The sequence below is a fragment of the Benincasa hispida genome, chromosome 10, assembly GCF_009727055.1.
Source record: "Benincasa hispida cultivar B227 chromosome 10, ASM972705v1, whole genome shotgun sequence".
Classification (NCBI taxonomy): domain Eukaryota; kingdom Viridiplantae; phylum Streptophyta; class Magnoliopsida; order Cucurbitales; family Cucurbitaceae; genus Benincasa; species Benincasa hispida.
The window spans coordinates 37,852,656-37,866,133 of record NC_052358.1 but is presented as its reverse complement, the minus strand read 5'-3'; the positions used below and the strand labels follow the sequence as shown (position 1 = coordinate 37,866,133).

Below are 13,478 nucleotides of genomic sequence, written 5' to 3'. Positions count from 1 at the left end.
CAGCGGAAGCGACAAGGATCGATAAGCACTCTAATTCATTAATTTTGGCAGAAACGAAAGCATGCTCAAACAGAAATAAATGGGTTTCAAATCATATCTTTGAAGAACTATTGAAATCTCGATTTTCAGCTACAAATCTCTCCATATCTTGTTGTAGACCACCACAAGATCTTCCCTACTATTCTCTTGGTGCTCTAGATTGAGTTATGGGACTCAAAATAAGCTGAAATTAAGGGAACTTGGAGACTAGCTCAGCAGCAACTCACTTGAAGAACTCCTTCTTCAACCGAATTTTCACCAAAAATTCTTACGATTGTCTTGTCTCAAATTCACTCTAATCTCTTCAATATATTGCAGCCATCATGCAATGAGAATGGCTGCATGAGATGCAGCTCATACTTGGAGTAATTGAGGCTAAAGATGGTGGATTTAGTGTGAGCTACTTGAAGATGAAGATGGAAAATTCCAATTTTCCATTTTGTGTTTTTTTTCTTTTTCAATTTTTCATAAATCAATTTATTTTCTAAAATTGAAAATATTATTAATTTTACAAAATTAATTTCATAAATTAATTTTTCTAATAAAATTAATAATTATTTATTTAAAAATTTTAAATAATTCTAATTAATTTAATATCCAATATTAAATTAATTTAACACATATTCATCTTCATATATTTAAATCATATTTAAATATTAATTCTTCAATTCTTTTTAATTCTAATTTGAACGTTTCAAATTAACTTATCACGCTACTCTAGAGCTGGTCCATTTCCGACCTAGTAGGGAGACCTTGTGGACCTACAGATCATGGGCTCCAACGATCCGAGATTAATCGGCTAAACTCATTAGATCGAACTAACCCCCATTCGTTAACTAATGGATCACTCCACTAAAGCCCATAGTTGAACTCCCCTCACTGTATAACTATGATTAGTAAGTTAACCCTTCACAGGTTGTTCGTAATAACGGCTGGATCAAATCTCTATTTTACCCCCGAAATTACCTCTTGTTCCTTACGTCCCACTGATCCTCTAATGAGCAATTGTTTTATGATCCAATCAACAAATCGAGTCCCTCTCGGGCCAGTGAGAAGGTGGGGCCCCTTGTTCAAGACCCAGAATGAGCACTTAAGGAACAACCTCTCTACTATCCCTAACAGCGGGTAGGAGTGAATTTTGTCTTGCACCCTATGTCCTCAGCTATCTATCTGGTCTTACCCCTGAAATGGGAGGTTATTGAGCCAACGCTGTTGAGCCAACCTTCGCCTATGCAAATCTAAGGACAATCCTGAATAAACAGGAGTTCATAGTTAGCTCAGAATTAAGGTCAAGTTACCTAGGTCATCGCTTTGAAATAATCAGTCTTAAACATTAAAGAGCGTTATAAAGTAAGAGTGACTAATTTCGTGGTTCGATCTTGTACAAACCCTTTTGCACAAGGACACCCCCACTCTTCATGTCCCAACATGAACGAATTAGGATCACTTCGTTTGTAGCACTTTACAACTCTTTGTAACAACTACAAAGCAGGTCGTATCCAATAGTGTTACCAAAATAAGGCACCCAACCTTATTCATATACTATAGATCATTTTGACTATTTACTTGAACTTGATCCACTTTTATGTCTCCACATAAAGTTCAAGTACTCATATAATAGTCAAGGGACTTTTAGATTTATTGGATTTCTATCAAGCAAAACATCTATTCAATAACACCTCATTGAACTTTCAGAATAAGTTCTATTGTTTACAAACCACGGGTTTTAGGACATAAAATCCAACAAACTCCCACTTGGATTAAAACTCCAATGGTAACTTATATATCCAATATATAAGACTGAGTTTCTGAGTTTTATAAAGAAATACAATAAACTAAGGCATCTGTTGAATGAATAATTTTGGACCAATCACAAATTGTCACGTCATTTTCCAAATTAATGACGAAATTACAAATCTCAAATTTGGGACTAATTAAAAATTGTGATATGTCCCAAATTGAAATTGAAGACGTAAGTTGGTTAGCTAAGTTCAATTAAGCCCAAAAAAAATAAGTTTAATTTGGTCCAAATACCAAATTATGCTCAAATCCAATTATTGGGCCTAAGGGCTAGGTCCATAGACCAACCAAGGCTTGGTACACTAGAGAACTCTATAAATAGAGAAGTTCTATTTATTTCTGGTGGAAGAAAATTCTACACTCCAAAAAACGGAGAATTCTCCCAACAATCAGAAGACTTCCATACTTTGAACCTCGACTTCAAGAATATCACAAGCGTACTCGTTCAAATAAGAGAGAATCAAGTATTATAAATCAAACCACATCTGCATCAAATCTACCTCAACACGAGTTAAACAAGTTTTTTCGGGAAGCTCGTGTGAACATATGTAGATTTTAAAATAAATATATCAATATTATCTAATTAAATCAAACATTTACTGTGTATATATATATATGTATATATTTCCTGTAGAGACCCGTCTCAAAGAAGAAATCAAATTAAATGAATTAAATTTATAATTATATCTTTTTGTAAAAAAATAAAAATAAAATAAAAGAAATTTTGCAGTCTTTTTAAGTTTTTTTTAGTTTTTTTTTTTTTAAGCTAACAATATGCCATGATTGTATTTCAAGTTGAGCACAACATCCAATATGCCATAATTATATGGATGTCTATTAGTTTTTTTTATTATTATTATTATTTCTATAAATAGTTTGACTCTCTTTCCTATTGATAAAAATTTTCTTCCAAAATTTTCTTTTTAATTATTATAATATATCATGTTAAATTAACTAAAAATATAGAGCAAAGCAATCATCCAATTATCATTTACAATGCAAATAAAAGCATTCAAGTAGGTAAGCAGAGCCTTAACTTGGAAATACAACTTCTACCATGAATTTATTTGTTTTGTTTTATACTTTCTTTCTAAAAGTGTTCAAAATTCAAGCAAGTTTTAACCTTACTGTTATTATCATTAGTGTTTTTATGTTTTACAATCTGGCTTCAAAGTTAAATGATCCTTCAAGGGGAGAAAAAACCATATTAAAAAAAAAAAAAAAAAACAATTTTTTAAAACCCAAAACTAAAAAACAAAGTAGAAGATAATTACCTAGAAACATATATACCACACTACCACTTGGGTTAAGTACATATAATCTATCTTTCATAATCAGGAAACAATATTATTCACCTCAAAATATTTCATTGAATACATTGAGCTTGCCATCAAAATTAAAAAATCAAACTGTAAATTGCCGAAATAATTTGATAATGAAGATTCTTTATACTCTTGGAAGGAAACAATAAATACTTTTTATTAATAAAATGAAAATAGGCTAATGCTCAAAAGTACAAGAACTCCAAGAGAGGAAACAAGAATGAAAAGCAAAGAATAAAAAGGAATAACACAAAAGTATGTTGCGAGGGTAACATAAACTCATTCCAGTTAAGATAGATATCTCGAACAGCATATCTTGTTTTGGAGACACGGTGAGGAGGGCCTTCAAACGAGAAGAACCGAATCAATCATCCCACGATAAAGATTTATTAGGAAAAATCCTCTAATTGCATTCAAACCATAATTTTGATAATAAAGGTGAAATATGGGAGTCAAATAGCATATAGGCACAAGAGTACAACTTTCAATTTTAAACACCACACTCATCAACTAAGGTTTTGCCTAAGGACCTAACTTTTACCATTTCTTCCAAAATTGGAAAAACGCTATAGAGAATGTTGAGGCAACTCTAAGCTTAGTTGTAGTTCAAAATCTCCACATGTTTGAATTACAAACCTGAAAGAAAAATTCCATAAGGAAATGTCACAAACAAAAGCCTAGCATCACCACCACCATCAGCAAAAGAAGCTACTTCTGACACATCCATGCATCTCACATCAGAACTTAAACGATGGCAACCCAGAAGGGAGACTGCAGATTACCTGAAAATTTGCTGGGCAATCGAACTTGCAAAGCAAAGCTCGACATGGAGGGCATCATCAAAGTAGCTGTGCTTTCTATGTACTCTATTTTGTCTTCTGGATGGTGAGACCTCCAGAGGTGCAAACACTGGGAGGTCAAACTAAAGCCAGCCTCAATATGTACCTTCCTTCAAGGAGCCAGCATGGATTGAATTGTACGACAATCATTGCGTAAGAATCACCGTATCCATCGAACAAAAACAAACACAACTACTATGGTTAAAATCATGCCTGCATATTTAATCCAATTATCAACTCGGTGTCGTCTCTCAATGAGTTTCAGTACAGAGTTGGAGAGCCCCACTGTATTAAGGACGTCTAGTGCCTTCCTTTGTGCTCTCTGAACCACAAAAATAAATGAATGAACATGAGAGACAGAAATGGATTTTTTTTTTTGTGGGGGTGATCAAAATGCAATGTAGTAAAGCCAATAAAGGCTGTAGTAAAGCAACTGCGGATTCAGCCTGCTGTAGTTTATAATTGCAAGTTTTACTCCGTCTGAGAAATAATTAAATGATACTAAGAAGGTAGTTTGGTTTAGTAAAATAATGAAGTCTTTTTTGTACAGAAATCAAAAACAATCATGGCACCATCAAAAAGCCTCCGACGAATGTTAGCCCATAAGTTTAGATTTGCACAATCTTAGGTTACAAAATTGCTAATCTCCCATAACTATAAATTTGTATAACAACGCTCTTTTATCCAATCGTAGATACTAATTACAAACTAAAACAGAAAACACAGTCAAGCCTGCCTAAATTTCTATAATACATATTTTCCACACTTCTAATTATAGGTCACATGAAGTTGGACTCATCAACTAAAACTTATTAAAACTGTGAGTCAAACATTCTTTTAAGTATTTAATTAGTATAATGCACATGTTCTCAAGCCAATCAAAGAGTTTTTTACTCCAGGAGAATCTATAACTGGCATAATATAGCAGACTCTAGTAAATATTCATATGTAGAGTATAACTTCCAAAACAACTCAAAGACGCCATACCTGCAGCTATCTCCTAAAGCAACAAGAGACTATGAATATAAAATAGAATCTTTACCAAATTCACATTTAAAGGGAATGCATCCAAATCCATAGTCTTCAAAGATTTCTTTAACAGTCAACGGTAGCCTCAGCAAATAAAAACATATTTATCTACATGCTCTCAATTATGCACATACCTTCAGGCGGTCTCTCTGCTCAGAGTATTTGAAAAGGATTGCTTCTCCGGTTGCACTAGCTTCCTCTAACATCCGTGATGAATTTCGAACTGAGTTCATAGCTTGTGCCTCGTCGTCAAAAATTCTTAAAATGTGAGCAGAGTCACCACTCTACAAAAAATAAAACCAAAGACCACTTGAAATGAAAGGTTAAAGAAGGGGTTCAGCCACAAGTAGCTAAAACTAAGTACATACAGCTCTTCCAAGTAATTCTGTTCTCTCTTTCGCTTCCATCATCCGTTTCTGGTTTCTAAGAAAATACTTATCCAAACTTTGTTTCATAGAATCAGCCTCCTCAGCAACCTGTTCCACCTTTCTGCACAACAATTCCCAGTTGTATCACATCAAGGTTAGTCTAAAATCTCCTATTGCCCCAAAAGCTTAAGATGATGGGTAAAGGCAAATTTAGTATCATACTTGGAGTTGAAATATGAAGAAGACCCAACAAGTGGAATATTAAATAGGAAGAAAATAACATTGCAAGGTTTAAACACATTACTTCTCTAGACCACCTACCATTGATCAAAAAGTTTAAGCTAATGAGTAATGATAAATTCAATATCATATCATCTAAAGTTAAGCATTATCAAATTGGACATAAGTCGTAAGACGAATTACAATAAATTCCCAATCCCACATTCATTTTTCTCTTTTCCCTTGTATGGAAGAAGCAATGAGTTAACTCCAAGGAAACAAACAGTCACAACAGTCACATTTGAATAAACTAACAAAACAAGAAATTCAGAAAGAATAAGCAATTTTGAATAAAACCCAATAAGAAAAACCATTTAATTCAAAATTCGACCCAACAAAGGACGAATTCAATCAGATGATATGGTAACCGTACAACAACAAATTCAATCAGAAAAAAAAAAAAAAAAAAAAAAAAAAAAAAAAAAAAAACACACCAAAGGTGGGAATGGGAAGAAGAACCTTTTCCACAAATCACGTTGAGATTTCGCCGCAACAGACCGCCAGAGCCTATCCATCTCCACACAGAGAGACTGGATCTGAGTAATATCCCTCTTGATCGAGAAGGAAAGCTCGGGGGAATCCAAGCCGCTAGCCGCCGTGTACTCAAGACGCTCCAGCTTCTCAAGCCCATCCCTAGTCCTCAACAACAGCCTCTTCGCACTCTGGTATATCTCCGAAAGCGTACCTCCTCCTCCTTCCAAGGCCGACATTGGAATCACAGAGAGTAACAGAGATTTGGATTTCTTCAAATCTGAAATTCGAGAAGAAAAAGAAGAAGAAGAAATAGAATTGCAGATAGTTAAGCGAAAATCGATCATAAAAACAGAGAACAAATGAGAGATTGAAAAATGAATAGAAAAACTCTCTTGATCTCGATGATTGGAGAAGCGCTAAGAAATATCAAAACGACGCCGCGTTCAGGATGATGACATGGCGTATTCTTGGACCGTAGATGTTTACGTCTTTTGTAATGAATGGATCAGATTGTTCGAGTATGTTCACATGCCTAATGAAGGTTTCGAGATGACATCGCCAGACCAATGAGAGGTTGCCAACGCATTGAGCTTTATGACGTGGCAGACATCGCGTTTTCAAGGTGATTGATTTGGGATGCCGATTCTTTTCTTTATTTTCCTACGTTGTTTCACAAAATTTCAGTTTTTAAAATCTAGTGTATTATTATTCTCGAAATTTCAAAACTTATCCGACATAGATATTTTATACCTACAAAATTGTGAGTTTATTACAGTAAAATTATGGTTTAATAAATTAATTTTTAAATATAAATAGACTTAATAATTTTCAACTAATATCTTTAACATTGATAGTTTATGTCATCTTAATTATTAAATTATAATTATTAGGATGATTATCAATAATCTAATTAATTTATAATAATTTATTATTTTTAATAATTAGTTTAAATTAATTAATTATGTTTAAAAAGAGTTTAATATAAAAAGTATTCGTTTTATTTTTATTTTTGTTAATTAAACAATCATAAATTTATTTGACGACTATAATAATTGGTCACTTCTATTTAATTAAGTAATTATTTAACTTTTGTTTCTAACTAGAAAATTGGTAAATTGAACACTCATATTAACTTCCATAGATTAATTAATGTGTATATTCAAATACAGACATTAATTACATGTATTTTGTAATCGTATTGAGCTGTGGGGCCCAACACTAATAGTAAATGAGACAAGTTTGTAATTTTAAGTAAATGCGATCAAAAGCAATTCAATTAAGTTCGCGATTCATAATCATTACAATTGATCCATGAATGGAATTTTATTATGATTATACTAATTTTTATTACGACTGGGTGAACATGGCCTTAAATGTCATAAAGTGTTTGTCTATTATCGATTAAAATTACATTTATTTATATTATATATTATATATACTATCTAAAATGGACTAAGAGATAAACTTTTAAAATTGTTAAAATCATTATTGTTACATTCAAAATCACCCCAAATACGTTTTTAATCACTTAAAATTATTTTGATATTTAAATTTACACTTCTAGAAGTTATGAAGCACATACACAGATACGGCTACACGAGACGGATACGGTGATTCGTCAATTTCTAAAAAACTAAGATACGGATACGTCTAAGGATGCGTCATGTTTTATTTATTTTTTAATATATATATTTCTAAAAAATGAGGATATTGATATGTTGAAGAAACATTTAAAAAAAATCTAGGATATAGATAAATTTAGCGTACAAGTTAATAACAATAGCACAAAATAGAATACAAACACTGAAATACAATACAAAAAAAACAACATCTAAGATGTTGAAGTACAATAGTTAATAAAAAGCAATAGAAAAGTGACTCATATTACAAAAAAGAAGAAGAATAAGAGGGGGAAGTATGAAAATAAACGAAGAACTTATTGATGAATATATCCAAATGATTTATATTTTTTTAGACTTTGTGGGGACTCAAATGTAAATATGAAGATTGAATGATTCTAGTCTAGGGTTTGGTCTTTTTTTTTTTTTTTTTAGTTTTGGACTCAAATAGTGAACTTTTTAAATAGGTTGCCTAATTTTAGATTGGGAAAGATTAGATGAGTTACTTATCTTTTTTCTTAAAAAAAAAATATGCATAGAAATAGATACGTTAAATTGCATGTTAGATACGTATCTGGGAAGTATCTAGAAGTATAGATACGTCAAATCGCGTGTCAGATACGTATCTGAGAAGTATCTGAAAGTATCGATACCCGATACGTGTCTGATATTGATTCTAAAGTATTTGTGCTTCATAGTCTAAAAGTAATTTTCATATCATTAAAATTGATTTTGAATTATAAAAACACATTTCATAGTGATTTAAAAAATAACAAACGTGATTCTAAACAACTCAAAATCATTCTTATATATGTCCTATAATTGGGGCAACGGTGAAAATATTTTGACTTAAATGGCTAAATAATACCTTAGCTTAATAATTATAATAACACATGCAAAGTTGGGTAATATTTTCACCTACTATAAGCAACAAAGTTAATTCCCACATTTAGGCAAAGCCAAATCAACTCTTTTGAAATGAAAATTTGCTTATAAACCTAAACCCCATGGTAAGCCAAGAATAGATAAGATCACTAATAAGAACAAAATTTCCTAGAATCGTCTACGTGACACATTAATCAACTTGGTTAGTATAAGCTTTTGTTGCAAAAGTTACAAACATTGCAAGACTTGGTCGTTGAGTTCGAGAAAGTCAAGAAACTCCCAAGGGTTGATGACTGAATAAAAAATATGATCAATTTTCTCATTCTCGAGTATGTCTTAATTCGAAGTTGTTCGGGAATAGTAGTGTGAACCTTTTACCTAGATTAATCATGTCAACCCTTTGTCTAAATTATGTGTTGGGGTTAATGCCCTAAATCTTGTATGGTCCTGTAGTTTGTTAACATCTATATGAACAAACGCTTGTGATGTAATAATATGAGATATTTTCTTCACTATTGTCTATGAAATATGAGATTTTTTAGTTGCATTTACCACACACCAATAAACTAGGATCCCTGGTTATCGTTGTAACTTAAGCATGTATGTGGAGACATACAAAGGGATCATACCTTAAGTGATAACCTAAATGGTCTGTAATATATGGATAAATGAGGGAAACCTTATCTTTGTGACACTATGGATACAGCTCGCTTTGTAGATGTTACAAGTGTTGTAAAGTGCTATAGATGGTCTGATTCTTATCATTCATGTGCAGACATGCGAGCTGGGGTGTCCTATACAAAGGAGTTCATATAAGACCGGACTATGAAATGTTTAGTCTCGTTATATAACGTCGTTCATGACAGAGACTTTCATTTCACTATGATGACCATAAGTAACATGACCTTAATCCTGAGTGAGTTGGGAACTCCTACCTATGAGGGTGGTCCTTTGATTTGCATGGTATGGGTGGCCAAATTATCGACTCAAACCTATCATTTTGGGGATTCGTCTGATTAGGGAGCTGGGAACTCAACTACACAAGATTGAATTCACTCCTTCTCCGAAGCAGGGGTAAGTAGATAGATTACTCTATTAAGGGCTGATTTTGGGGCTTGAACGATGTGGTGCCACAGATCTTCTCATAGTCCGAGAGGTGTTCACTCATAGTAGAACTATCATGTATTGTTCATTAGAGGAATCAGTGGTAATTAAGGAGTTAGATGTAACTACAGGAGCAAAATAGTAAATTGGTCCAGTTATACTTATGAGCGATCTATGAAGGGTTATCGTACTATTAATTGGTTATATCCAATGGATACAAAATATATCTGTAGTGATAATAGTGCAGCTATCGGTCTTTAGTGGAGTACCCACCAGTTAACAAATGGTAGATCTCGTGATTAAAGAGTTTAGTCAGCTATTCACGTGCCTTGGAGCTTCAAGCTACAGGTCCATAAGGTCCCCTTAGTAGCTCAATGGATTCAAGTTGAGAATCAGTTTTTGAGTTAGTTTGAAGTATTCAAATTAACAAGAGAGAGTTTAATTATATATAATTAAACTGGTTCAATTATATGTGATATAATTGATATGATGTATGAGATACATTAATTGGAGGAATTTAATATAAATATGATTTATATTGAATAAAGGAGAAAAGAAATATGGTTTAAATATTACATATGATGTGATATCAAAACTATAGGTTATAAATATAATATGATAAGTTAGTTATTGTATTTATTTATAATTAAAATAATTATGAGATAATTGTGGTTGGTTATTTTCTCCATTAACCGTGAAAGTGGGAGGTTATTTCAGTTTTGAATAACTGAAGGATAAAATGAAAAGTGTTTTCATTTTGAAAGAGATTGCTTCATTGTGTGTATTACTAATCGTTTAGCTCACGAGAGACTACACGATAGCCTTTTAAGCGAGAGACTAAACAATCGTGTAAAGCGTCTTTTATTAAACGATTGTGTAAAGGATTTACTAAACGACCGCGTGCTAAGCAAGTTTTACTAAACGATCGTGTACCAAGCAAGATTTACTAAACGATCAAGCATCACAGTCTATGCGATAAACAGTGCATTCTCCGACTTGTTTGAGTGTATAGTTCGATCGTTGCCTTCCTCCATCCCTCTAACAAAATCACAACAAAGTCCACACCTCCTGGATTCTCATTCCGAGAATACTAAGGTAACTTATATATGTTAGATACTAAAACACCTAGTTATGAAATGCATCATACCGTTATTGCGGGTACTAAATAAAATTTAAATGAAAAATTCTCTTTATTATGGCATGAACGTTTGGGATATATTTCTAAACAACGAATGTAACGTCTTGTGTCAGATAAAATTTTCAATTCTCTTATTATGACAGACTTGCAAATCTGTATAAAGTGTATCAAAGATAAACAAACAGACAAAATAAAATTAGGTGCAAATCGAGCTACATAAGTCTTAGAACTGATACATACTGATATTTGGTGGTTTGTTCCTTACATCTTCTTGGAATAGACAACATTATTTTATCACGTTCATTGATACTTTTCTAGATATTTCTATTTGTACTTAATTCATGAGAAATCTCAAGCGTTAGACATGTTTAAGTTTTTTAAAGTTGAAGTTGAGCTTCAACTTAATAAAACTATCAAAGCTGGCAAATATGATCGTGGAGGTGAACATTATAGGAGATATGATGGCTCAAATGAATAACGTCCAGGTCCATTTTCTCTCTTCCTAAAAAAATGTGGCATCGTACCACAATTTATTGTGCCAGGAACATCAAGTATGATGGTTTGGTAGAAAGCCGTAATAGAACACCTCAAGATATGGTTATAAATACGATGAGTCATACTTCTTTACCTAAATCTCTTTTGGGAGAGGCATTAGATATGGTTGTATACATACACAATCGTGTATCTAACAAAGCAATAATTAAAACCCCTTATGAATTATGGATTGATAAGAAACCCAATATAAAGCATCTTCATATTTGGGGTTGCCTAGCTGAGGCTAAATCTTATAGTGAAGGATCTCTTAACGAAGAATTCCATGAGCGCATTCGGATCGCTTCAATTTCACAGTGACCAAAATACACCAGATACATTCAAACGCAAAGTCATGCAAACAAACGGTCAATTAACGACATGCTTTGAACAAAAAATAACAAGGGAGAGAGTTCACATACCAGTTGAAAACAGTCTTCAAACTTTGGAACTCAACACAGCGGATGACCTCTACCCGATCAACCAACGCCAAGCAGATGCGTCGACTACAGCAGCACGAACAACCACAAAAACACGAACGCAGCGGGGACGACACCACCAGAAAAGAGCCTCAGGTATTCTCGGAGTGAGAACCCACAGCGTGGTCTTTGGTGAATTTGGTAGAGGTAGGAGGAAGAACTGATCGTGTAGGTGATAAGCAAATGGGAGAGAAATGAAGCTATCGTATAGAAAGATGTTTATCGCTTAGGAGAAACTACACGATCGTGTAGATTTTACTGAACGATCGTTGATGTGTTATTTTATACGATGAAATAATGGTAGGGATTGTTTTGATGGAAAATACGTTGTGCAAACAAGTTTTCTCAACAGGACCCAAGTATAAATCCTACTGAGTATTCTGGTAAGCCTAAGGTCGAACTCAGGGACTAGAAAAACAATATGCAGTGGTAATTTATAGATCACTTTGCGGTAATAATAAATCAAAGAGTTGGTTGGTTTGTTGTTTACAGTATAAAATGTATGTGGCGGAGTTAAGAAAAGAGTTAATATTATGAAAGATGCGATGAATATGCGGGGGAACGGGTTGAGAAGGGGTTTAGCTAACACTTCCTAGGATTGCATTCATGTTATGCGATCATGCTACACACATACAACAACAAATCATCTCTCAACACAAAGGCCACAGCTTCTAGTTTTAGAACGCATGTGATATATGCGATGATGTCTATAGAACTTACACATCAACCTCTATTCTTGTCTATGCGATGACGATTGACACACATACATACAAGGCGACCGCATAGTACCATAACCTATCTCCAGGGTGCATGCGATGCATGTTGACAAACAGAGCTTATCTCTAAGTCTCTATCTCTTGCTTATGTAGATCTAATGTTGCTCTCTCGAGTCTAGATTCTAACCTAGCTCTCTCAAGTCTTAGGTTTTTTCTTTAGACTCTCTCTTGAGTAGCTCTAAAAGGGTGATGGACGCAACATAAGACAAGATTATCGCATGCGATGAAAATCCTAGGTTATGTTAGCTAAGTACTTCTCAACCCATTCGATAGATTTTGCTACTTATGCGTGTTTTAAAGAGAGTGAACAAATGTAGATAAGCAAGTTTCATTTTATAGATATATAATCGAAATACAGAATGACAATGCGGAATAAGAATAAAGAGCCTGATAGCAATTTCTTGCTCCCCAAGGCTTTTCCACTGTTCTTCTCTACTATGCTCAAAAGATATTCTTGCTCTCGTAAGATTTGGCCCTCTCTCTATTTTTCCATGCTCCTTGGCACTCTCTCGAGCTGACCAGGGAGATCTTCCAGCGTCTCTTCCCTTCTCTCGCTCCGCCTTCTAAGTATAAGAAACTAAAAACAAGGCTAAGTATCGTCTAAATGGTGAACTCTCAAAACTGGTGAATCTTTCACTAAAGGTGGCCTTTGGTATTTATAGACTTCAGGGTGAGAAGCTTATTCTCTCTTATGATTGCGCTGATGGGATGGCATTAATTCTCTGCCTGATGCGCCGAATATTTGTCATCGAAAAATTGAGTGTACTTACTACAGTGGTCGTTAACGGCTTGTCAA

At 33.6% G+C, this 13,478-nt stretch overlaps 1 protein-coding gene across 2 annotated transcripts; it reads right to left on the bottom strand.

Moving 5' to 3' along the window:
* Positions 1-3,475: 3,475 nt before the first annotated feature.
* On the bottom strand, positions 3,476-6,548 carry LOC120089398 (membrin-11-like). 2 transcript variants are annotated; one of them, XR_005485164.1, is made up of 5 exons: positions 6,136-6,548; positions 5,398-5,518; positions 5,164-5,313; positions 3,944-4,322; positions 3,476-3,797 (listed from the first exon to the last, which is right to left on the bottom strand). XR_005485164.1 is itself a non-coding variant. In XM_039046850.1 (4 exons), the coding sequence occupies exons 1-4, from the start codon at positions 6,492-6,494 to the stop codon at positions 4,161-4,163; spliced, it is 792 nt and encodes a 263-aa protein (XP_038902778.1). In that variant the 5' UTR covers positions 6,495-6,548; the 3' UTR covers positions 3,476-4,160. The 2 variants fall into 2 exon arrangements, 1 of the variants encoding a protein (XP_038902778.1); XM_039046850.1 differs by having other exon boundaries at positions 3,476-4,322.
* Between the last annotated feature and the right edge of the window lie 6,930 nt (positions 6,549-13,478).

Bases quoted from the DNA above. Each gene is read 5' to 3' on its own strand.
- LOC120089398 (XM_039046850.1), bottom strand. From the start codon at position 6,494: ATGATCGATTTTCGCTTAACTATCTGCAATTCTATTTCTTCTTCTTCT. The intron at 5,519-6,135 runs GTTCTTCTTCCC...ATTGTTGTGCAG, and splicing joins CAACGTGATTTGTGGAAAAG to AAAGGTGGAACAGGTTGCTG. The intron at 4,323-5,163 runs GTATGTGCATAA...TTTGTGGTTCAG, and splicing joins AGCAGAGAGACCGCCTGAAG to AGAGCACAAAGGAAGGCACT.